The sequence below is a fragment of the Paramormyrops kingsleyae genome, chromosome 6 (genome assembly GCF_048594095.1).
Source record: "Paramormyrops kingsleyae isolate MSU_618 chromosome 6, PKINGS_0.4, whole genome shotgun sequence".
NCBI lineage: Eukaryota > Metazoa > Chordata > Actinopteri > Osteoglossiformes > Mormyridae > Paramormyrops > Paramormyrops kingsleyae.
In genome coordinates, this window is record NC_132802.1 from 4366698 (window position 1) to 4391871 (window position 25174).

Sequence of the window (25174 nt, forward strand, 5' to 3'; positions counted from 1 at the left end):
AAGAATATTGTGCTGCTATTGAGGATGGCTTGGCAGCAGAAATGATCCTCTTTGTAGTTGTTCATCCTCCCTTGCCAGTGTGAGAATGACTGGAGAGAGAGAGATCGCAACGCTGTAAACTTGGTACCATGGAGCCGCTGTAGGTCTGCAGTGGTTAGAAATGTGTGCTGGCGGTCTTCAATATGTGTGCCGGCGGTCTTCAATTTGGCCGCCTGATAGGTGAGGAAGACACCAGTGGAGGAAGGTCTTTCTAGAAAGTGCCATGAGTATTATGATGCCTGTGACACATAACTCGTGGGGCCCTGTGGAAAATGCGATGATATGGGTGGGATGACCAGCTTTGGAGAAGCCTGCAAATCACTTTTCATATGCCGCCCTTGGTGGCCTGTTTCGGGGGGGCAGGGGGTTGTTTTGCTGCTTACTTAGAGAGCAGATGTCCCAGCACAAATTTGGGTTTGTGGATCTGGATTTCTTGCACTTTGGAGTTTGGTGATTTTAGTTCCCTGCCATATAACAAACGGACCCTTGGAGAGCATTTGAATAAAACTCTCCATTTAGAGGTCGGTTCTTGTGGTGTATAAATCTTCAGGATCCACCCCTGTTCCCCGCTAAGAACCGAAGAAGTGGTCTTTCCATAGACCAAAGCACTCTTCAGAAGTGCTGATACAGGGAGCACAGGTGATTAATTGTGTTAATGGACTGAATAAACTTAGGCCCGGCAGTGTTTTCCTCCCCTGGTTCCGGAAACCCCCAGGGTACTGATTGCACCACCAGCTTCACAAAAAGCTTGTCAGATGTTCTGAGCAGCAAATATGGAAACCCTGGCAGGTCTTCCTGCTGTCTTTATTTCTTGAAGATAGAAGGTTGCTTTTCAGCTACCTGAATTTCCACAGGTGGTCTGTTTGTTGCTTGCAGGACTGACAAACGAAAAACCAAAAGCTTGTCTAAACTGCAGTTCTGAGTTTTTTTTTCCTTGTTTATAGCTTTCTAAATTGTCTACAATTAGCAGCTTGCAAATGACTCATGTCACCAAGTGTTTTTGATTATTTTGAAATTTGAAACGTGAAACACTCATTTTAAAGCTAAAGCTACAAGCTGATTTTGGTCAGAGGTGCTTCCCATGCCCTTATAATGGGCACTGAAAATGTGCTTGCATTCTTATGTTCCAGTGTGTGGTAAGACCATAGCAGCCCTGCTGCAACACTGGAAGCAACAGGTGCATGTTCCTCTGTGCCGTCAACATGTGCAGGGGTAATCTGAGAGCCGCCCACACTGCTGTCACATGATCGATAGGGACCAGTCACAGCGGACGCAGGGTCATAGAGAGTCTGCAGCCCGTCCCGGGAAGCACAGGATACACAAATGTTCAATAATGTTACCCGCTGAGCCACTGTGTCTCCTGTCTCTTTCCAGTGCTGGACCGTACCCCATCCCTGAAAGTTTGCTGAATCTAGTATCATATTGTTGTTGTTGAAGAGATCCTACTGCTGTGGTTGTCATAAATAGAAACCTGCAATGTAATAGGAGCCTGCGTTTTAAACGGTTCCTCAGTCGAGAACCTGAGATGTGCAGCCAGCAGAGCAGCAGCAAGGGCTAAATGAAAGCTGCTGCACTCGCAATAAATCCTGCAAGTGGGCCGGCAGAGAGGCCGCTCGCAGGTGGCAGTCGCACGCGCCGCAGCCCATGTGTGGTGGAGCGAGGCGTGACCCAAGTCCCCCCACCCACATCTGCAGGTCGAGAGGCCGTCACTGCTGATCGAGAACCTGAAGAAACAGAAGCAGCAGTCGCAGCCTGACCTCGACAACCAGCAGGAGGTGCTGTTGAGCGAGGCGCCCGGTAGCCCCGATTGCAACATGGAGACTCTGCCACAGCAAGGTAAGCACCCGGGCCAGGCTGGTTTAACCTCTCAAGGCGCTCCGGTAACGCCCAAGAGGGGGGTTCAGCCAGCTGCCGACTGCCGCCGCATGGTGGTACTGTCGGTACTCGCTGACACCTGCGCCTCCGTTTCAGAGCTGAAGGAGCAGGAGGACGAGGCCACGCTAAAGTGCGAGCTCTGCGGACTGGTGGACTTCGCTTATAAGTTCAAGAGGTCGAAGAGGTTTTGCTCCACGTTGTGCGCAAAAAGGTAAAAATACATTTGCCAGATGCTAATTGCTGCATTTTTATGGTCACCTGTGTTTTGCAATGACATCAACATCAGTGCTAGCAGACATGTCTGAATTAGCTTTTTTGGGACAAATTTTGTATGAATCCCATCTTGTTGATCTAAGAAGTCTGAGGTGTATCGGAGGGTTTTATATTAGATATTTTGGATCTAACGACTGTTCACGTTGATGGATGAGCGATACATTGTTTATCTAAATACCCCCCCCCCACACCCTGGCTCAGGTATAACGTCGGCTGCACCAAACGAATGGGTCTTTTCCATCCCGACAAAAGAAAGACAGAAAAGCACAAAAAGCGCCGATCGCGGAGCAGCAGCCTGCAGAGTCTGAGCAGCGAGGCCAAGAAGCAGGTAAGGAGCCTCCAGGGGGCGTAGCGGCTAAGGAGTTGGACTGTGGAGGCTGGGGGTTCAGGCGCATAACTGAATGAGGGGTGAGTTGAGTGCAGGGCTGTTTAATTCCTCTCCGCTATATGCTGGCTGGCAGGATAACGGCATTCATTTCGGAGCACGTTGCATTTGATGAGACTGGATCTGATGCGCTGTTTGGGTGTTCCAGGCTCCAGCCCCACCCCAACCCTCCCTGGTGGGGTCTGTGACCTCCCCTGTGCCCCCTCAGCCCGGACAAGGAGAGTCTAGCCCCTGCTCCGACATATCCAGCTATGGGGAGGCCCCTTCGCCCTTGTCTGCTGCCAGCTTAGGGCCCCCCCGACCCGCGGCGGAGCGGGCGCAGGACCAGGGGGCGAGCCATGGCAGAGAGCTGCCCTTCCTCATGCAGCACTTCCTGCCCAGTGACCCCACCAAGTGGAATGTGGAGGAAGTGTACACCTTCATACACTCCCTCCCAGGTTAGCCCTGCTCAGCATCTTCAGTCACCCTGAAAATAAGATTTTGGAAATGTTTCCATTGAACGTCTTTTTCTATAAAAGCCGTTTTTAAGGATTATTTAAAATCCCTTGTGTGATGGATGGTGTCTGGATCTCCAGGCTGCCAGGAGATTGCAGAGGAGTTCCGCTCGCAGGAGATCGACGGCCAGGCTCTGCTCCTGCTGAAGGAGGACCACCTGATGAGCACCATGAACATCAAACTCGGCCCGGCGCTCAAGATCTACGCCCGCATCAGCATGCTGAAGGACTTCTAGCTCTCCTGGTGGGGCGGGTGTGGGAACCTTCTCGCTGGTTTGGCACGGGGGGGGGGGGGGGGCACCTCCACCCACAGCGACTTGGCTCCCGGCAGATTGCCGGGAAGAGCCTGGGATGTCCATTGGCTGTGGGTCTTCAGAAGCCAGAAGGATGGATGCCCATCAGTTGGGGGTGGTAGATGTGGACCTACTCCACAGGGCAGGACCTGCAGGTGCCAGAGCCCCCGGAGATTACAAAGGAGAGGGGTGGACTGAGAGACGTCCACGCAATATGCAGCCCAGTGGTTTAAGTTCAGTTAAAAGAACTAAAAGGACAAATGACTATTCATATATATATATATTATATATAAGCCATTTTGTTCAATATGACAAATGGAGATGGCCTGTTGGTTCATCTATAGATAGGGTTTCTTATAATTGTAATATATATATGCTTGTGTTTTTCAAATGAAACTTTGGTTTATATGGTTATTTTTGGTCAATTATATAAAAGTGTTTTTTCTAAATGTATTCATTTGTAAAGTTTGTTCAAGAGATTGCAAACGAACAGCCTGACAAATGTTTGATGGTGCCCGTACTTAATGGGTGCTTTCCAGTTTCTCCATTGGAAATGGAATTATATTCTTCTGCAGAATGTTTATTCCATCACCCAGGTATCTGCACGCTCCACAGACACATAGAATGATATGGGGTCACAAGTGCTGGGTCACTACAGCCACTGTCAGCAAGCAGGAAAACCAGGGAAAAGTCCTGCCTTGGTCCCTTGTGAGTTGTGGTTGAATGATTTATAAAGAAAGCTCCTTTGTGCTTTTACAGGAAAGGAAGAAAGTGTATCATGCATGATGGGGTTTGTAAACACTACCACTACCTGCCTCCCCGCGCCCGCGCCCGCGTGTCCTGTACATACCCTCAGTTGTTTGGCATGTGCTGTTCCGTGTGAACCGGGCGACTGTGTCACAGAAAGCCATGCTGAAGTCCTTCACCCACCATCTGGTGGAACTTCCAAGCAAACAGCTTGAAATTTTGATGGGCCGGAGATCCGCGTCGTCAATATTCATGAGGTTATTTATAAATATGCCAAGGATGATTGTGTAAAGTACCTCGAGTCCTGGTAACCTTCAACGTTTCCATGTCGTCAGTTTCTCTGATTTCTTCAAAAAATTCACTTACCTACTTACACTGCCTGTTCTGCATCAGAAATTTATTTCCAGGATACTTCATATGTGAATCAGATTGTTTAATTTCTGTGGTTTCTTAGCTTATTTTGGGGATAGTCCTGGTAATTGTCACTATTCGCTAAAGTACTACTGAATATACACGCTTCATCCTGTTATAAAAAATCTAATGTTCAATTCACATCTGATTTCACCAGCCAACTTAATCTTGATATTGGAAGATAGTTGTACTGGAAATAAGGGGATATGTTCAAATGGATAACAGAAAAAGGGGCAGTTTACAAAGCCTTTTTCCCCGTGACTAAGACTGCAGCCCAGCACGGTCCCTGCCTTTTTCCCGTAGGTGACCTCTGACTTTTCCTGTAGGCAAAGTTAATAAACACGGCGTCACTAGGAAATAATGTGACTGCTACTGTTCAGTGGAAGGAAGCGCTATTCTGGAATGTCTCTGCTGCCCATTTTATTGGGATGCGCCTTGTTTCAGATATCCTGGTCTTGCACTTTCTTTTGGGAAAGATATTCCCAAATTTTGAATTTTGTTTCTTTGACATAGGTCATGTGCACTGGACGAGATTAATGGTGTCAAATTCTAAAGCAGGTTAGCAGATAGAATTCACTTTTGGGGCTCGTGACCATTTTACAGCACTCAACCGTTTAGCAGTTAGTATGATTAACAAAGAGGATGAAACCTGCTGGGACATATTTTGCAAATCAAGTTTCTTACTACATTGTGTAAATGTGTCACCTATTAATGAAGGTTTGAGCACTAAAAAGAGTATTAGCACCTGACAGTACATACACTATATGGACAAAAGTATTGGGACACACCCCTTAGTCATTTAATTCAGGTGTTTCATTCATACCCATCGCAACAGGTGTATAAAATCAAGCACCTAGCCATGCAGTCACAAACATGAATTCAATCAATGAATCAAGCATGGTACTTAGGGATGCACTGATACTGTGCTCATATACTCATACTCGTAAGAATACTCCAGTACCAAGAACAGATACCACTTAATTGCAACATTATGTTAAAACTGAAAGCTGCAGCATTGTATTTATTTGCTGCCCAATCAGATTTTGGCATCTAGCGAGAGATATGTCAAATGTATTGGTCTGGTTATGCCAGGTTAGGTCATTAATATTTTGGTATAAATACTTAAGTACTCATATTGGCACTCAGTATCGGCAAGTACACAAATGTAAGTACTCATACTTGGTCTGGAAAAAAAATGGTATTGGTGCGACCCTAGTGATACTGTCACAGGATGGCATCTTTGCAATAAGTCAATTGATGAAATTTCTTCCCTGCAAGATATTCCGTGGACAACTGTAAGTGGTATTATTGCACAGTGGAAGCATTCAGGAACAACAGAAACTTCAGCACCAAGTGGGACACCATGCAAAGCAATGGAGTGTGATTACAGAGTGCTGAGGTGCATAGTGCCTGAAAGCAGCCAGTGCAACTGCAGGCTTCCAAACTTCCTTTGGCATTAACTCCAGCACAAAAACTGAGTGCAGGGAGCATCATGGAATGGGCTTCCATGGCCGAGCAGCTGCATGCAAGCCTCGCTTCAACAAGCACAACGCCAAGCATCGGATGGAGTGGTGTAAAGGACGCCAAAACTAGACTCTGGAGCAGTGGAAATGTTCTGTGGAGTGATGAATCACAGTTCTCTGTCTGGCAGTGTGATGGATGAGTGAGTTTGGCAGATGCCAGAACGCTATCGGTCTCACTGCATTGTGCCAGCTGTAAAGTTTGGTGGAGGAGGGATAATGGTATGGGGTTATTTTTCAGGGGTTGGGCTAGACCCCTTAGGTCAGTGAAGGCATGGCTGTGCCTCAGTGCACAAAGCAAGGTTCATAAACACATTGTTGGGTGCGTTTGGTGTGGAAGAGCTTGCACAGAGCTCTGATCTCAATGCCAACACTTTTGGGAGGAACTAGAATGGAGACAGCAAGCCAGACCTTCACACTCAACATCAGGGTCTGATCTCACAAATGCTTTTCTAGAATAATGGGCAAAAATTGCCAGGCAAACTCCAAAATCTTGCGGAAAGCCTTAGAAGAGTATCAGCAGTTATAGCTGCAAAGGGGGGGATCAACTCCATACTGATGTGTACGGATTTAGACTGATGTCAGGTGTTCCAATGCTTTTGTCCATATTGCAAATATTAACACTCCATCCTTCAAAAGAGCTGTCAATTCCAGCTCATGCTCAACCCCCCCCCCCCCAAAAAAAAGGTAAGGCAAACAGCTGTTTTACAGAAGATACAGTAAAAATGCCGCACAGCACATGACAGTATTTGGACACATGGCAACTGAAGTGGTCTTTGAAGGCTCCTTGACCTTGCGATGTCCCTGTATAGCGATTCTTCACATTTTTGGACTGGTACCTGTTTCAGCATTTCACACAGTAACAATGTAGACAATCTGCACTCTGCCCTTTGTGTGTGTACAATAGAAGCTTCACAAAACATTTGCAAGGACACCAGAGGACCTGTGATAAACAAAAAGTACATTCAGAAAAACAGCACTTTGTTAAAATCGCTTCCGAATTAGCCATCTTTGAAGCACATTAACCGTGTTTATAATTACTACTGTGCTGAATGTGTTCTTTTTCATGAACGGCTTGAGGAATTAATAACCCTCCATGAGACCAAAGATTATACAGGTCAAACGTATTACCATCTTTAACCAAGCAAAGCAAAAGCTATTCTAAATTTCCAGCAGGTCAAACCAGTCTGACTCCAGTCTTTGACATCATTTCCAGTCTTTGACATCAAGCCACATCCCAACCACCTCATTTGTAAATCACTACAGAGTATCAGAACGTGTTTCGTCTGAAACACTGGGGGCCCCAGCAAGAGGAGAAAATGTCACCGCTGGACATGGCTAAGAACAAGTATGGGCTACTGCTTACCTTCCGTGCTTTACACGGCTACACAATTTAATTAGTCCATTTTCAAACATGCTGATGGGGGCTGTTTCGGTGAAAAGTGTTACTCCGACCAGATTAGTGCCAAGCTGCAGCAGGCCATCCAACACTAATGAACAGCCATAGTCAGTTCCCTTCACAAATTTCTTGCCATACAGCATTTGGTCTTTGGATTCCATCAAAATCATTGCTGACCAAATTCATAACCATTTAAGCATCGGTGATCCACTCACCTACTTCTTACAGATGCACCCAAACCCTGTCAAGCACCCATAAATAAGCACGAATGCTTGCATTGATGTGTAAGACCAGTTATATTCAGTCAAAGTCCTGAATCATTCCGCAGCCAAAATGTAACGTTCATTTATACCGATCCTTTGTGTTAAATTTCCCACAAACATTTGTTACTGTCGCATATTTGCTGCTTAACTGTAGAATGAATTTATACATAAAAACCCAACACCTTCCCATATCTGAGATTCCCTTAAGCACTGAATAAAAACCACCATCCCTAGTTGTTTTTTTAAATACTGTTTTTCTCTTTAATGTATTTACAAGCTTTAAATTTGCTTTAATTCCGAAGACCGATAAACACTTCAGGTTCAGCAACCTTATTTGATAGTGTTTGTTTTCATTTTTAATTTTTTTATTTTTATTAATTATTTTTTTACAAGTCGCTATACACTCATTTCCGTTGTAAGTAACATGGGTTGTTCATTTGCAGTTGTTTTGTTTCCAGGATGCCTTTTCTGCCTGTTTGGAGGAATATACACATTTCACAAAGAGCAAAGCGTAGTAGAAGCGGAAGGTGTTTTGGCTGCCAGCTGCTACCCTCCCCTTCCTACCCTCCCCTTCCTACCCTCCCCTTCCCTCAGCCTTCACCGCAACAGCAGCTCAATTTGTTCCTAACCAAACAGCTTGTGATTGGGGAGGCCGATCCGTAACGGTTCTCATTTTTCTAATCACCAGTATTATTTCTCAATCATACTTGAGGCCTGTCCATCCTCTCAGCATCTGCAAAAAGTTACAAGTCCTTATTTGCAGTCTTTAAAAAAATAATAAATTAAAGAGTTCAGAATCTATGTTTTATTATCTTTGATGCACAGAAATTGTATTTTCAAAGTCTTTTCTTAAAAAGTAACAAAAAAAGGCTTTAAAAAAATCTTAAATGAAATATTCTCTATAAATAATACACGTATATGATGCTCCAGCCAGCCCAAGTCAAGCGAGCTGCTGGTCGCCTTAGAGCCGTACCATACGATTAATGACGACCAAGCCCTCGCATCTCTGCATATTTTTGTTTTCCGTTGACAGGTTTCCGTGTTCATGGCTGAAGACTTGCTCTCTGCATCAGTTGTCCTCTGATTCCTCCTCTGCTTCCCGCAGCCAGGTGAAGAAGGCGGTGACTGATTTGAGGGCCACGCCCTTTCCCAGTTCCTCCGCAGGGTCCTTGCTAGTCTCCCATTTGTAGAAAGCATCCTCCGATATCACGTCCTCGTCGTAAAGACAGTCAAAGAACATCCGGAGCAAGTCTGAGGAGAGAGAGGAAAACATGATCCAGCAGGAACCCAATAATGACAACTAGACCTGAATTTTAGTTAAATTGTCAGGGAGGGGAGTTTCCCAACACTGATCTGCGGATGGGGTGGAGGGGATACTTACTGGGAGGCTGATCAAGTTTGACTATCAATGCTTGAAGTGCATAAAGTGCTTGAAGTTGCCGTTCGGTATCTGAGTTAAGGTACTTGAGTAACACAGGCAATCTCTTCTGAATAATAGTAGTGTCCACTCTGCAGGAAGTGCTCTCCCCTAAAAGAAAGCGTGCCACACACATGCACTGTTTTTAATAAAGAATCATCATCAATCATTACGAACGGCAATGCAGGATACTTCAAAAACAAAAGTAGTGCTGCAGCTTTGGATAAAGGCAATTACTACACAATACGACCAACTGCTGAATTGCTCTTCTCTTAATGTATTTTAATTTCATTCTACTGTAAAGGAACAGCAACCAAATTTAAACCAGAGCACTTAATTTACGGTGCTATCAAAGTGCTTTAAGAACCACATGATCGGTTATGCTACAATCCCATCTGTAACGTGAGCGTTATAGTGGCTTGATGTTACATAACAGCTTCAGGGCTATAGACCCAAACCTGGCCCTGTCTATGCATGGATCCGCACTGGGTATTCCACTCACTGACCAGGGCTAACTGTATGGTACTGATTTTCCTTCAGTAAGACCGTACCTCCCTGGGCAGGAGCATAGCTAGGGGGTCATCACCCTGTGACCAAGCATGCGATTCTCAGGGACAGCTGGATCTCAGTGAGGCCCGTCATCTCTACACCACAGCAGCGTGATGTCATGAGGCAGCACGTGACCCCATCGGCGGCCAGGCTAAGCAGACGCCGAGACACTAACCTTTCACTGCAGCCTTGCACACGGCTGTCATTAAAGCTCGAAGGAATGCAGGCGAACTCATCTGAGACTCATCCAAATTTGCCTGCAATACAAAGACAATAAAGTCGAAAAGTCAACAGAGACAGGACACACACACAAGCTGGTTTTCCTATCCAGTCATTTCTATGGGAAAAACCATAATCCCAATCACGACACCCTTAACCTCTACCCAGCCCTAACCTTAACCATAAGTAACCAACCCAAGTACAAGACTTTTGGCATTTTTACTTTTTTGATTACAGTCACAGATTTTTATAAAACTGAGGCTATCCAAATGGGGCCTCAAAAGATGTCCCCAAAATTAGGGAAATATCAGGTTTTACTATACTTTGGGGACAATTTCACACACACACACACACACACACACAATTATGGCACATGGCAGTGCTTAGAGGCATCACCAAGAATTTATATCACAGTATTTTTTAAGATTCTTGTTGTTTCACAATGCATCAAAATATTTTTCTCTTCCTTCAGACTCACCCTTACCTTGGCACCAAGCATTTACATCAATAAAATACATTTCTGAATGTTTTCAAATGTATTTCAATAATTGTAAAAAATAATTTACATTTAGCTTGATATAACCAACATGCTTTATTTGATAATGTTTATTCAGCTTGATAACATTTTGTTGACTATAACCGTGTACTTGGCTTGATAAGAATTGTTTCACTGACATACATTATTAATCTAATAAACATTTAGCTAGACTGCAATATGTTTTATTGATTATAATGGTATATTTAATTCCACAGAGAGGTTTCATTGATTCTTCCCTTATATTTAGCTTGGGAACAACATGTTTACCTGGCAATTTTAATAATGACTGAGATAAATTGATATTAGGGATTTCGCTTCACTGATATGATTTTAATTGCAGACCTAATTACATTGCATATAATCCAAATTTTCAGGTACTGACTGAAGCAGTAGCTATGAATATTATAATGCTGAACTGTGGTATAGGGAGAATTGTGCTATAAAGTTATGACTTAGTAAGACTTATAACCAATTCACAGACATACTAGGTAAACAGCCATACCTCTACCCAGTCAAAGATTTGCTCGTCACCCGCCATGTCCTCAATGAGCAGTTTTTCAAGTCGCAGACTGAGTTCCTCAGCCGAAAGCTCTCCCTTCAACAGGGCTTCTGTGGGACTGGAACAGTCCGAGATGGTGAATTCTAATTTCTGTTTGGGAGGAGGAAGAGGAGGAGAAGTCAGCACGGAAGCATCCGGGGCAGGGATCTGATGGCAGGATGGGGCGGCATGCGGCTTACGTGGTCAGCGATGAAGTCGCGAACGTCCTCTCCCTCGGGCAAAAGCTCCGCCCAGCTCAGGCTAGATTCCCCCCACAGGGATCCCACTTTTTTATGGCTCTGTGGCAGGGCAGATGTTTTTCATGATGTTTGTTAAATTACAAAAACTTATTTGATCGTAAGCTACATTTAAACACAAACTGGAGTGGATGCATAAATCAAGCACTTACCATTTGTTTGCATAGAAGGTGCAATATTTCAGAAAATAATATCCCAGCTCTTCCCACAGGAAGCAAATGTCTGCTAAATTCACTGCAGGTAAACAGAGAATTAATTGTAAAGATCATTAGCATCATTTGAGCAGAGGCAGGGCAGCGAAGGAGCGGGGCAGGAGGGACGGTAGAGGCAGGGCAGCGAAGGAGAGAGGCAGGAGGGATGGTAGAGGCAGGGCAGCGAAGGAGCGGGGCAGGAGGAACAGCAGAGGCAGGGCAGCGAAGGAGCGGGGCAGGAGGGATGGTAGAGGCAGGGCAGCGAAGGAGCGGGGCAGGAGGGACGGTAGAGGCAGGGCAGCGAAGGAGAGAGGCAGGAGGGATGGTAGAGGCAGGGCAGCGAAGGAGCGGGGCAGGAGGAACAGCAGAGGCAGGGCAGCGAAGGAGCGGGGCAGGAGGGATGGTAGAGGCAGGGCAGCGAAGGAGCGGGGCAGGAGGGACGGTAGAGGCAGGGCAGCGAAGGAGAGAGGCAGGAGGGATGGTAGAGGCAGGGCAGCGAAGGAGCGGGGCAGGAGGAACAGCAGAGGCAGGGCAGCGAAGGAGAGAGGCAGGAGGGATGGTAGAGGCAGGGCAGCGAAGGAGCGCGGCAGGAGGAACAGCAGAGGCAGGGCAGCGAAGGAGAGAGGCAGGAGGGATGGTAAAGGCAGGGCAGCGAAGGAGCGGGGCAGGAGGGATGGTAGAGGCAGGGCAGCGAAGGAGAGAGGCAGGAGGGATGGTAGAGGCAGGGCAGCGAAGGAGAGAGGCAGGAGGGACGGTAGAGGCAGGGCAGCGAAGGAGAGAGGCAGGAGGAACAGCAGAGGCAGGGCAGTGAAGGAGAGAGGCAGGAGGAACAGCAGAGGATGGGCAGCGCAGGAAAAAGGCAGGAGGAACAGCAGAGGATGGGCAGTGAAGGAGAGAGGCAGGAGGAACAGCAGAGGATGGGCAGCGCAGGAGAAAGGCAGGAGGAACAGCACTGTCCCCCATAGCGCTAAGGTGCTTATCCCATCCAGGAACTGACAAACTTGCATTTGTTTAGACCACGTGCATACAGACGTTTGGCTCTGCATAAACTCCAATGTATGGCACACGTCAGTGGCATGTTTTTTAAAGCACCTGGAGAGCCAGAGGTGCTAGCCAGAGAGAATCACACGTCACATGCATGCACATGCAGACGGACGGCGGCCGGCGGTGCAGACTCCCCACCTAAACACCTCCCTCAGGGAAATGGCACCGGCTCGGAACATAGGGTTGAGCAGCTCGGCCAGGTACAGCCAAATGTGGGGGATGTCGATGGCCATGTCATCTGCCACCTCCAGGGTTTCTGCAAACCTGCGGGTCAGAGGAGGCCACGGCGATCAGTGACACGCAGCACGGCTCCGCGGACGTCACACGAGCACGGGCACCTCTCTACGGACGGCTGAGTGGAAGACGGGCCGGCAAACTCACCCTTTGAAGAAGTGGACCTTGGGGAGGGCCCCAGTGTTGACCAGCTGGAAGAAGAGCTGGCCCATGTGATCGCGGGTGATATAGCTGCGCTCCAGCGTGGACTCAACACCCACCCTCACAAAGACATGGAGCTGAGGGCCCTGCTCCAGCTCAGTGACACACTGCACCGCCTCCTGCAGACAGACACACACACACATCAGCAGGGAGGTTCCAACATCATAAATGAGTAGACAGTAAGATTCATGTGTCATTTAGCAGGGGGACACTTACCTTGTAATCATTAATGTGCAAAAACTCATCAATGATCGATCGGCATCTTCTCTCCATCTCCTCCTCTGACAGGAGAGCCTTGTCTTGAGAAGCCTCAGGTTTCACTGCAGCACCATGGCCTACAGAAGAGAGACAGACACACTGATCAGTGCTGCAGACACAGACACTACGAGCTCAAAGGCAAATTCACTCCACACCTTGTATCTGACAGTTAGCACTGTTGTTTTGGGACATTTCAACATCGACTGACATCGACTACACGCAATACCTCAAAATGAAAACCTACTTTTAGAAATTTTTGCTAAATTGATTAAAAAAATCCTGTCAGTCTGCAGTTCACTGTCGCTTTCCCAATTCCTGCTCCATGCCAGGCTTGGAATTCAATTTCAGCCCGGTCATTAAGTGCCATGAGAAAACCTGCAGATGCGCAGTGTCAAGCCTAATACTCAGGACCGGCTTCCCCATGCTACCACAGAGACCGGCAGGGCTGCAGACACACATGCCCTTTGTGCTAGTTCACCAATCTTTAGACAGGATCTCCAAAGCTCTTACGATGATGGAGGCCAGTGTACTCCTAGGAACTGTCAATGTACCGTCTTCATTTTCCAGTTCTACACACTGATACAACCCGACTTCAGAAGTCTACTTAAAGGTCCTTGGGAAACCAGCGACGGTATAAAGACTAAAGTGTTTGTCGAAACAACTGGACTGTCCACAGAAGGGCTACAATCAAGTTACTACAGCTGACGCAAAGAAAGTGAATGAATGCATCTCAGTCTCTAGTGTCACAGAAAAGGGTCGGAGTACTAAACAGGGAACGTCAAGCTTACAATAAATTTGCAAAAATACCTAAAATCCTGCTTCCACTTTGTTATGGGGTATTGTGTGCTGATAGTAAAACAGTGATTAATCCAACCCAATTTGAAACCGGCCAACAAGGCAGAGCCTGGACAAGGAAAAGGGACTGAAGTACTTTTTGAAGGTCCTGCATGAAAGCAGAAGCGAGGCCTCCCCCCCCCCTCACCTGCTTCCCTGGGGGGTCTCCCGCTCTCCACATCAGCCTTCTCCCCTGCAGTCGTTGCAGCAGGAAGCCTGGGGGCGGCCGGCGCGTCCCTGACCGGCTCCTCCGGGACCGGGCTCTCTGCCGGCTCCTTTCCCCCGCTGCCCCGGGGGATGGGGGTCACCCGCGCAGCCACTGTCGCTGTCGGACTCGACACCTTGTCGCTGCGTTCGCGTGCAGAGCTGCGGCTGAGAAGAAAGGGAAGGACGCCTCAGGTCAAGCCAACGCATCTCCGTAGCGGTTCATGAAGGTGTTTACCATGGCCACAAGGGCCAGAAATGCAATGATGCATTCAGCACGTCAACTACTAAGCAGGATACCGACTATTAGAATGCAGCCAATAGATGTATCTCAATACTTTCTGTCAAAGTATCTGTAACCAGCTATGGTTCTCCAGACCACCTTCAGACAGGAAGGCTTTGCCTTGTCTCAGGTGTTGCTCCATCAGCTACACCACAAGGACAGCTTAATAAAATTTTTAAAATTTTGCAATTAGTTTTTCTTATTCCAGTCACTAATAGCAAGTACCTTTCACAATCCAAGAAAAAATTAAAATCAAAAAGGCAAGAAAAGTGGCTTTTAATTATATGCACTCCTAACCCACATCTGCCTTTCCTGCTCCGTTGTCATGTGATTAAAGCATGGATCAATACAGAGCAGTGTTGACAGATCGGGAGGGTTTTGTCAAATCAGTGTGTTGGAAACTCTTCATGCTATCTGGCAACCTGTTGCAGAGAATATGGAGCCCCGGAAGGGGCACTGGTGGTGGGGGGGGGGGGGCACTGGTGGTGGGGGGGGGGGCGGGGATCAATGGTTAGGAAAAAAATGGGATGGACTTCTGAGAGATCCTGTAATACTTTTCCGTTACCATTAATAACTGCACAGTGCTCATTTAAAATGCAAGATACAATTTTTTTATGGACGAACTATGTTGGAGTTAAGGTTTAAATCAAACCTGCTTTCTGGAATATTTCAGTATAGATCTGCATACCCCCACAAACATCATCAAGCGAGAATACCGGGGAGCTAAACCCGACAGCGGCTTTGATGACACTGTAATGCAGTTAGCTTTATACGCAGTTTCCTTCTGTAATATCTTTCAACAAATGCAAGCAACACCCATTTTCCATATTTCTTTACCAGCGAATTTTAATTAATATTTCAATGTTTGTGCGTGCACTTCACGTTCAATAGCCCAGCTGTCTTGCTTACATGTTGCATATTATATATTGCATATTTCTGTCATTTATGATGTCACTATGTATATGAATGCGGAAGGCAATAGCAGGCGGATCAGATAGCTCAGATAAGAGGAAGAAAAGGCAGAACGGAGACTAAATGTGCCATGTAAGTATTTGTCATTTATTTCACATTTGGCATGTGATGGAGATGCTCCTAAATGTTTTGGGTTTGGGAGCCAATGGCTCCTAAAGTTTTGTTTTGTTTTGGCCCTGCATCTCTTAAGTTTCCTTCGGGATCAATAAAGAATGAACGAACCAACAAGCGAATCTATCCATCCATCCATCTATCCCCCCCTTTCTCGGGACAAGCAGCAGTATGATTATACCTGCACCCTCCAAAACCAGCCTTCGCCTTGCCAGCGAGGCCGGCCCAGTCGGGCCTCAGTGCCCGCGGGCGACGCCACGTTACCTGCTGAGGCTCCTCCGGGCGTCGAGGTCTGGCGTGAGCGAAGGTGAGGAGCTGGGTGGCGGGACGGAGGCCTGGGGCAGGGAGTACCGGTTCAGGCTGCTCGCACTGGAGCGCGACTCTGATGTGGGAGGGCGGGGCCGTGTTAAAATGCTGAGCAGCTTTGGCAACACTCTTCAATATGTAACTGCAGACAGCAGATGGCGTCGTTTCCTCCGATCTTAATTAGTGCTGTTAGAGGGGCCTGAATGTCCCTCCTCCCCCCCCCCCCCCCAGGCACAGCTTACCTGATTCTGTGGCTTTGGCCCCTGCTCCTCCACTGCTGCCCTTCACCCAGCTGAGCGGAGCCCGCGGCCCCAACTGGATCTTGTCATCTATCGTTGGCTGGGGGGAGAGAGAGAGAGAGAGAGAGAGAGATTATGCTGCTGTGTTCCCCCTTCTCAAAGAAAAAAATACCTGCTTCCTTGTCCCCTACAGCCCTGTACCAAGGTAAATAGTCCTACAAGCCCACAGAATATGCTTCTGTGTAATTACACTACACAATACTGCTCCCTGTGTTACACATTGCAGCTTCTGCATGTTAATACAATCCCTTCAGGACTAACTAGAGCAGGGGTCTCCAACTCCGGTCCTGGAGAGCTACTATCCAGTAGGTTTTCTATCCTACCTGGCTTCTGTTGAGCCTCACCTGTTCTTTTTTTTTTCAACTTTTTATTTATGAAGTGTCAACACAATACAAAAGAGAAGAGAGGAAAATAAAGGAATCAGTCTGAGGTCATGAGATACACAATGTGTATATATATATATATAAAAAAAAAGATCATTAAACAGTCACAAATTAACATATACTATTTAATCAAGTAATATCTCTCTGTTCAGCATGTAAATGGACCACTTTCCCCACCTTCTCTCCCCTAGCTCCTTTTGAAGCCTTAAAGAATAAGTCATCTGCTCAAGGAGGTGTAGCTGTTTCACAATACCGATAAAGACCCCCAGAGTAGGGGTATCTTTTTGAAGCCAATACTTTGTAATTGCCTTTTTACACGCTACTAACATAATCTTTAGGAGGTACTCATCATCTTCACCTAGTCCCTCGGGGAGACTCCCCAGGTACAGAGATGTGAACGTGATGTCAACCCTAAAGCCCAACACCTTTGCTATAATTACTGCAACCTCCTTCCAAAAATTTTGAATAAGAGGACACAGCCAGAATACATGGGCATGATCAACCAAAGCTTCTCCACATTCCCTCCAGCACTGTAGTTGCATATTTGTTTGTTTGCTTTTTTGTTTTGGGGTAATAAAAAATCTTATAATATTTTTCCAGCAAAAGTCTCTCCAAATCAGAGAGTTGGTGGTGGATGATTGTGTTAACCAAGCAGTCATCCATGTGTCCTCAGTTATGTCAATGTCCAGGTCTTTTTCCCATCGTTTCTTCACATAGGCAGTAGTGTGCTTATTTAATGAAAATATACCATTGTACAACCTGCCTATAAGTCCTTTAGTACTACTGGACTTGTATGCATCGACAAACAGCTGGATAACAATTGGCAGTTCTTTCTGGTCAGAGTCTTTAACTTCTTTAGTAACATAATCACGAAGCTGTAAATATCTGAATAGATCATTTTTACTAAGCCCATAAGTCTGACATAGATGATCAAAGCTGACCAGTCTCCAGTTTTTAAGTATTTTACATATAGAAGTAATGCCAGCGAAAACCCACTGTCTGTATCTAAAATCATATAGTCCTGGCTTAAAGTCAGGGTCATATGCCGGCCATTTGAGCAATTTAATCTGTCTCTGAAGTTGAAAACGTTGAACAACCTCTAGCCATATTTTCAAAGATAAATTCACCCATTTACTGCCTGTCGGTGGTGTCCCCCATTTCCCATCAATACACCCTATAAATGACTGGATTGGTATGTCTGTTAAAGAGGTCTCTATTGTCTTCCATTTAGCTTCATAAGAAGGATCACACCAGTATACCAGGGGTCTCAACTGGGCTGAGATGTAATAATCCTTTAGCGATGGGAGGGCCATGCCTCCCTTTTCCCTTGGTAACTGTAGAGTGGAAAATTTTACCCTAGGTCTCTTATTATTCCATATAAACTGTGAAATATGCATATTCCATTCCCTAAATTGTTTTGCGGAAATTTCTATGGGGAGAGATGAGAACAAGTATAGCAGTCTAGGGAGGACATTCATCTTAACAGATCTGATTCTGTCACCCAACTCAAGAGGAAGAAGACTCCATCTTCTTAAGTCTTCATATATTTTTTTATTAACCCGGCTATAATTAGCGTCAAATAGCTGTGATTCATCTTTAGTCAAATAAACTCCTAAATATTTAATTTTATTTGAGTACCAATTGAAATTATACCTAGAGATAAATTCCTGTGTCGGTGTGTAATTGAATGTCATAACCTGGGTTTTACTCACATTAAGAACATACCCCGAAAACATCCCATATACTTCCAACATGTTCATTAAGACAGGGAGACAAGAATCTGGATTCATTATTGTAACAAAAACATCATCTGCATACAGACTAACTTTATATTCATCTTCTCCAATAGTTATACCTGTAAGTTTTGTCTCCTGTCTTATCGCCTGAGCCAAAGGTTCAATGAATAGGTTAAAGAGGCTGGGGCTTGCTGGACAACCCTGCCTGCATCCCCGCTCTAAGGTAATAGCATCAGAGAGGCTACCATTAACCTTTATTCTTGCCATTGGAGAAGAGTAGAGTATTTGAATGCATCTTATGAAGTTTTTGCAAAAACCAAATCTTTCCATTACTAAATAAAGAAAGTCCCACCCAACAGAATCGAATGCCTTTTCAGCATCAAAGCTAAGGACCATGGAGCTAAGGTTTTCCCTGTTTATACATTCTATAGTATGAAGAGCTCTCCTGATGTTGTCCTGTGCTTGCCTATTCCTGGTGAACCCTGTTTGATCTACATCTATTAGCTGGAGCATTGCAATTTCCAATCTCTTCGTCAAGATGGTCGCGTATAATTTATAATCCGTATTTAACACACTAATAGGTCTATATCCTGTACATTCACTCTTGTCCTTTCCCTCCTTGGGGATGAGCCTCACCTGTTCTCAGGTAAATACCAGGAGCAGGTGTGGCTCATCAGAAGCCGGGTATGATAGAAAACCTACTGGATGGTAGCTCTCCAGGACTGGAGTTGGAGAGCCCTGGACTAGAGACAGTGGGGTACTGCGCAGTGCCACCTGTCTGTCATCTTAGAGACAGTGGGGTACTGCGCAGTGCCACCTGTCTGTCAGCTTAGAGACAGTGGGGTACTGCGCAGTGCCACCTGTCTGTCAGCTTAGAGACAGTGGGGTACTGCGCAGTGCCACCTGTCTGTCAGCTGAGGGCGCTATGATGATGAAACTTTACAGTCACGGAAAATATATTGTGCCTACAGTCTCATATGATGTGGCAGACTTAACGTATCACAGCAACCTTTCACTGTAAAATCGGAGTGGTGGTGATTGGGGCACACCTTGGAGATTTTGGGGATCTTGGTGGGGTCTATGGTCCTGCTGTTCTTGGTCATGGGTACAGTATTCCAGGTCTCCTCCCTCTGAGTCACTAGAAAACCAACAAGCGAAGGACGGGTCACACCGAGGGCGTCTGGCCGCTCTCCGCGGTACCCGGGCCCAACGTCGGCCAGCCGCTCTGACCTGGCCTCCTCTTGTTGTCCTTAGACAGGAGCTGCTGGTGAACCTTCCGCTGCTCCTCCTGCTCCTCAATTTTGGCCTCTTTGTGGATCTGCTCGATGGTCTTCGGGCCCTGGTCTGCCCTTCGCGATACCCAATTATTCTGGGAGGAAGAACAGGCGCTCAGCACAAGTTCTCTCATCAGTTATACTTGCAAACACCTTAAAAATGCAATTAAAAAGAAATCACAGAGGTCTGAGTGGTTTCCTCAAAGAACTTCCAGGGTCAGAGGTGCCCTTCATACCCCCGGCATATCTCCCACAGCCCCCCCCGCCAGCAGGCTCCATTCACAGACACCCGCACACCAAGAGCACTGACCAGCCTCAGATCGATGACGTCCTGCAGCATGAAGCGGATGCGTGAGGAGGTCTTCCTCTCCTTCACTATTTTCTCCATCTGGTTGAAGTACTGGTCCATGCGTGGCTGGGGGGGGGGGGGGGGGGTGTGGAGGGGAGAGAGAGAAAAGGTCGAGATGTGACCACAGTAAACCCGACAGGGTCTGGAGCGCCAAGATCGGAGCATGACTTCACATGAAGGACAACGCGCAAAAATCACTATTAGACTTCACAGATCATATCGGACCAATAATCATATTAAAAGATTAGGCACAAGATTTTACTGCGAAGGCCTTAAGTTCAGGAGTATTACTCCCATTTGAGCAACTGACAGCACTGCAGATCGAGGACAGAACACTCACAAGTGCAGATACAGAGCATCTGAAAGTGAAATGGCAACCCTTGCAGGAAACGCATTCTATCCATCAACTGGACAAAGCAAATCACTGAGTAACACCGATGCGCAGAGAAGGAAATGACCTTGATAGAACAACACAGGAAATCCAGCATAAAATGAGACAAAGTGCATGTGTAACTATGTATCAACAAAACGTTATAAAAAAAATCATTAAAACATCAACCTTACAGAGCCAGACGCACATGAGAGACCCAGACCTCGATAACGTATCACTCTGCAGAGACCGAGACCTTAAGCCCATAGCCGGAGTCTGTCCCAGGCCAGCACCCCCCCCCCCCCAGCCCATCCCCTCACTCCCACGGCCAGCAGCCTTTCAGCATTCAGCTCCTCACGTTCCTGCTCCTTCCGCTGGTCCGGCCGGCGCTCGGCACAGAGACGGAGCATCCCCCGGGGCTGCCCACGTCGCCTCTGCTTCCCAGAGAGTGGCCCGATCAAGGCTACCTTTGTCCTTCAGGATGTTCGGCCAAGAGCTCCTGACTGAGCCTCTCTCCCTCACGCGGGCTCCTGCATTTCACGTCGCGTGAATAGTGCCTATTTTTATAACCACTGACCACTGCCTTGTTTATGTGCACTAATTACAGGCCATCTTTATGCATTCCTCCGTGCATGTGTGAGCTCTGTGACGGCGGCTCGCTCTACCTTGGCCTTCTCGAAGTCCAGGTCCTTGCCGATGGTCGTGAGCAGTCGGCAGAGACACTCCAGCGACTCCTCGTCGTGGTTCTTCAGCAGCTTGACCACGCAGTCGTGCATGATGGCTTCCGTCAGCATCTTCAGCTTGAAGAGCTCCCCGATAAACTTAATGTTGCCGATGGAGCGCCGGCGGGCCTTGTCCTTGGCCTCCTCCAGCTCCTCCTGCAGCCGCTCCCTCTCACTGGCCTTTGGGGGAACGGGGGGGGAGTTGGTATGTAGAAGTAGAAATTGTTAGACAGCGCAGTATTGCAAAGACAGCAAAGAACAACCAGGCCTTCCTAAAGGGGTGTGGTAGAACCGAAGCAGATTGATTGGACGAAGTGCTGCCAGGCTCGAGTCATGTGAGATGGTTTCAGCAATATCATTGGCTGGCATCTTTAAGATGCCTTTAGACTCACTGAGGCAGACGACTCAAGCTCCTTCTGCTTCCGCTCGAACACGTCGTCGTCCACCTTGTCCTTCTCGAACTCCTTCTGGCAGCGGTTGAGCAGGAGCTTACGGAAATTCACGCTGTTGTTGGGCTTGTCAGCCATCGGCACTTTGAGCTGCAGAGATTCAGGATGGGCATCAGGGTCCATGTTTTTTTTCCCCACCTTTAAAATTTATCCAGCCTGTTTTACAGCTGAAAATTTCACTAGAAAAACTGCAGAACTTAAGGGCATTCAGTACAGCACTTCAGGGACTTGACCCAGGAACCTTCATGTTATAAGTTCAGTTCATTACCCACCAACTGCTCTGCAGTCTGCACTGGTGACGGTTGAGGTCTCTAGAGGTCTGTGGTCACATAAAATGCTTGACCAAGTTCTTATTGTGGCAAAAGCCCTATAAAACCGACACAGATGAGTCACTGGAGGTCAACAGCACTCCCCCCCACCCTGCACCAGCACCTTCCTCAGTATCATCTGTGTATGGATTTTATACGGGAAGCAAGCTGCCAACCATCAGAGACTAGAGGCAGGGCTCACCGTGGCGAGGCAGCGGCACATGTTGCCGTAGGCGACCGAGAAGCTGGGCTCGTCGATGGCCTTCTCAAAGACCAGGTCGATAACGCCTTTCAGCCGCTCCTCCGTGTCGATGGTGAGGTCTGTCACCTGCTTCATCAGCTGATTAAACATCTGGGGCGTCAGCTTGTTCAGGATGCTGCGCACCTTGCGGAAGAGATCCTGGGAGAGACAGGGTAAGGGGTAAGGGGATGTCCCAGCCTCAGCGAGCAGGCACTTATATGGCTGCCTCAATGATCACGTTTCATTTGTCCGACCAGTAATTCTCACATTTGTCCAAGTCCCACAAACAACATTTACTTTGGTTAGTCACACAGCAAGGAAACAAAGAATTACCTTAAACAGATATTATGGAAAGAGAATTTCATTTTATAAGGCAACCATCTAAATATTGTAACTCTAATAAGCAAAATCATCATGAGAAACATTTTTAATTAATTTCCCAGTTGTGTCTTGAAGCAGTGGGCAGAAGGCAGCAGTGCTATCAGCTTCAGCTGACCATCTGAAGCACGGCCGGGCTTCGCAGGTGGGGCAGATGGCTAACCTGCGTCCTCAGGGCATCCGGTTCATCCGCGGGCCCTTCCCTCTTCACGCCAGGCTTCCACGCATTCTCCGCCTTCTTCAGCTGCACCTCATCGTTCACAGACACGTTGGTGATAATCTTGCGTGGCGGAGGCCGTCTCAGATTCACGTTCATCAGCTGGGAAACACAACAGGGACCATTAAAAAGTACTTAAAGAAAATGATGACAAACTAGCCATGGAACCATAAAAGACACTGGGCGTTTATCAATACTCAGAACGCGAAGAACATACTTGTGGTCTTGGCAAGAGCAGTTTTGCTAACTTGCCTCCCAAGAATTAACTTGGGACGCAATGAATCATGGGATTGTTCTTGTTGGTGAGGATGAAACCTATGCATCTTTGATATTTGTGGTTGGGCAAGTCAATATCCAAGGATTTTTTTTACCATACCATGGTGCTTCTGTTATTAGGTATTGGAACAGTACTTCGGCAAGGGAAGATGACATCAAACAGGACCAAAAAATGTCAAATGCGCATACTGATAAACACCCACTGTGAGATAATGCGCAAACACACCTGAAAGTTTCTGTGCATGTATCAGAAATATCTGCACTCCTGCACGTGCGTCTGAGCGGTTGTTGACTTACCGGCGTTCCCCTTCCGCCGGAACCCTGTCTGCCGAAGTCGGCGAAGGCTGGGGTGAAGTCGGGGCCCCGTGAGATGACACGCAGATCTGCTGGCCGTGACGACTGCTTGCTTTGGTTTATCTGTGGGAACAGTGAGTGAGGGGTCAGTCGGGAGGCTGCAGACAGCCGCTACTGTCACACGGCCACAAGAAAGCCACGTCACGCTACGGCCACCTTATCCAGCACCACATCAGAGATGGGGGGGAGCCCCTCTGGCTTCTTCACACAGGCTGGCATGAATTGGAAGCCCAGAAGGAATTCCCTGCCGTACTGCCTCTTCCCGTCCACCTCCACCGGCTCTGAAGACAGAGGCACGACATCGATGTTACAGGAGCAACAGATCTTACTTCCCCAAGTGCAAAGCTCCGAACACCCCACCCCGAGGAACAGGAATTTTAACCACATGGAAAGTGACCTTTATCATCCTAGGAGTGGAAATGATCCATAGAGACAGTGGCATCATTACATTCCCAGAAAGTCAGGAGAATGAATTGGACGGGCAAAGGGCCGCCATCGGGCACGACTCAAGCAGGCTGCCTGTAAGATGAGAGTTCAGCCGCTCACCTTCCTGCAAGACGTCCGCAGGAAGCCCCAAGGTGACCCCGCTGTCACTGCTCTCAGTCTCTGAAGCGTGCCCCGCCCCATTCCCCAGGGGATCGCACTCTGGCTCCCGCTCCCCGTTCTCCTCTGGCAGAAGGCCCCCGCGCTCCGCCTCCGGGTCTTGGGCATCAGCGTGCACCACATCCGGTTCTGGCTCGGGCTCCGCCTCCAGGGCTGGCCCATGGGTCACGTCCTGCTTGGGTGCTTCCAGAGGTGGCTGAGGAGGAGGCAAACATGAGTACGAGAAGGAGGTGGAGAGGAGCGGCAGAAGCAGACCTTCATAAAGAATGAGCTGAAAAAAGGAGCAGCAGGAGGCCACGCACCTCGCTGGGCTCCGGATCCTCGTCCGGCGCGTCTCCTGCAGGGGGAGCCTCCCTCGGTCTGGCCCAGGTCTTTGGTACAGTCTGAGCAGGTAGAGCTGGGCATAGGAGACACAAAACCAGTCATTTCACGTGTAATAGTTCCATATTTTTAACAACAAAATAAAAGGCAAATGTTACAAAATAGAGTTTTGGTGCTGCCTTTGCACATTTAGATTTAACCTTCGATTTCGACTGCATTCCTGCATATGTAATGGGACGGCGAGCGGGACGGCGAGCGGGACGGCAAGCGGGACGGCCGGAATAAGCTGCCTCGCGATGGAACATTCCGGAGGCAGTGCTTCCTAAAACAGCCATCTAACACAGCTCTGTACACACCTGTAGTGGGGCTTTTCCTAGAGTTGGGTAGTTGCACAGCGTCCGTTTTGTCATTAAGCACCACGTCTGTCTCGCTGGTTTCCGTGACAACGGAGGGAGGCTCGGTTTGGACGGGGGGCAGCAGGCCGGGTGGGGGTGGGGGAGCAGCAGCGGTACAGGTAGCAGCGACAGCGGCGGTGAGGGTGACCGGCAGGACAGCTGCGGCTGGGGGTGCAGCGGAGCCTGCGCTGATGGCGACGCCCTCGACCCGGGTCTCGACGGGGTCTGGCCTGGGAGACGGGGCCTCCGGCGGGGGCTGGTCCTGAGGGAGCGCGGGAGGCGCCACGAGCTCCGAGCTCCGGAGGTCGAGATCAACATCCCGATCGGTCAGCCCGTTGACAGCCGGCACGACTGGCACCAGCTCTGGAAGGGGCCCCACTGGCTCTGAGAGCTCGGGGGCTGCGGGAGGAGACGGAACGGGAACAGGAACGGGAACAGGAACGGGAGTGGCCGGCTCCCCCACGGACGCCGGCTGACTGTGGCTACCGACAGAAGTGGTAGCCATGCTGGGGAAGATGGGCTCTACGCTCGCTGCGGGTGGCAAGTCAGGGTCCCTCTTCTCAGGGGGCAGCTCCGGCAGCGCGATCCCGGGCGAGGGGGGCTTCTGCACGACACAGTCCAGTTTTGGCTTGTCGTCGACTAAG

At 48.0% G+C, this 25174-nt stretch overlaps 2 protein-coding genes across 9 annotated transcripts in view; one reads left to right on the plus strand and one right to left on the minus strand.

Moving 5' to 3' along the window:
• phc2a (polyhomeotic homolog 2a (Drosophila)) overlaps positions 1-3812 on the plus strand; it is a 46908-nt gene extending 43096 nt beyond the window's left edge. For both annotated transcript variants that reach the window (XM_023841625.2, XM_023841626.2), the window contains 5 exons: positions 1734-1875; positions 2011-2125; positions 2389-2515; positions 2721-3009; positions 3148-3812. In XM_023841625.2, the coding sequence (XP_023697393.2) occupies positions 1734-1875; positions 2011-2125; positions 2389-2515; positions 2721-3009; positions 3148-3302 (828 nt within the window). In that variant the 3' untranslated portion in view covers positions 3303-3812. The remainder of the gene's footprint in view (positions 1-1733; positions 1876-2010; positions 2126-2388; positions 2516-2720; positions 3010-3147) is intronic.
• Positions 3813-7933: 4121 nt separating this feature from the next.
• The window catches only part of eif4g3b (eukaryotic translation initiation factor 4 gamma, 3b), a 41767-nt gene continuing 24526 nt past the window's right edge, over positions 7934-25174 (minus strand). For all 7 annotated transcript variants that reach the window (XM_072713424.1, XM_072713423.1, XM_072713429.1 and 4 more), the window contains 24 exons: positions 24492-25169; positions 24117-24211; positions 23758-24010; positions 23368-23492; positions 23155-23274; positions 22528-22683; positions 21948-22145; positions 21381-21527; positions 20932-21168; positions 19858-19962; positions 19504-19642; positions 19323-19411; positions 16098-16194; positions 15814-15931; positions 14128-14351; positions 13104-13222; positions 12834-13006; positions 12591-12716; positions 11370-11451; positions 11161-11259; positions 10925-11071; positions 9841-9922; positions 9081-9227; positions 7934-8950 (listed from right to left, as the gene is read on the minus strand). In XM_072713424.1, coding sequence (XP_072569525.1) covers positions 8769-8950; positions 9081-9227; positions 9841-9922; positions 10925-11071; positions 11161-11259; positions 11370-11451; positions 12591-12716; positions 12834-13006; positions 13104-13222; positions 14128-14351; positions 15814-15931; positions 16098-16194; positions 19323-19411; positions 19504-19642; positions 19858-19962; positions 20932-21168; positions 21381-21527; positions 21948-22145; positions 22528-22683; positions 23155-23274; positions 23368-23492; positions 23758-24010; positions 24117-24211; positions 24492-25169 — 3938 coding nt within the window. In that variant the 3' untranslated portion in view covers positions 7934-8768. The remainder of the gene's footprint in view (positions 8951-9080; positions 9228-9840; positions 9923-10924; positions 11072-11160; positions 11260-11369; positions 11452-12590; positions 12717-12833; positions 13007-13103; positions 13223-14127; positions 14352-15813; positions 15932-16097; positions 16195-19322; positions 19412-19503; positions 19643-19857; positions 19963-20931; positions 21169-21380; positions 21528-21947; positions 22146-22527; positions 22684-23154; positions 23275-23367; positions 23493-23757; positions 24011-24116; positions 24212-24491; positions 25170-25174) is intronic.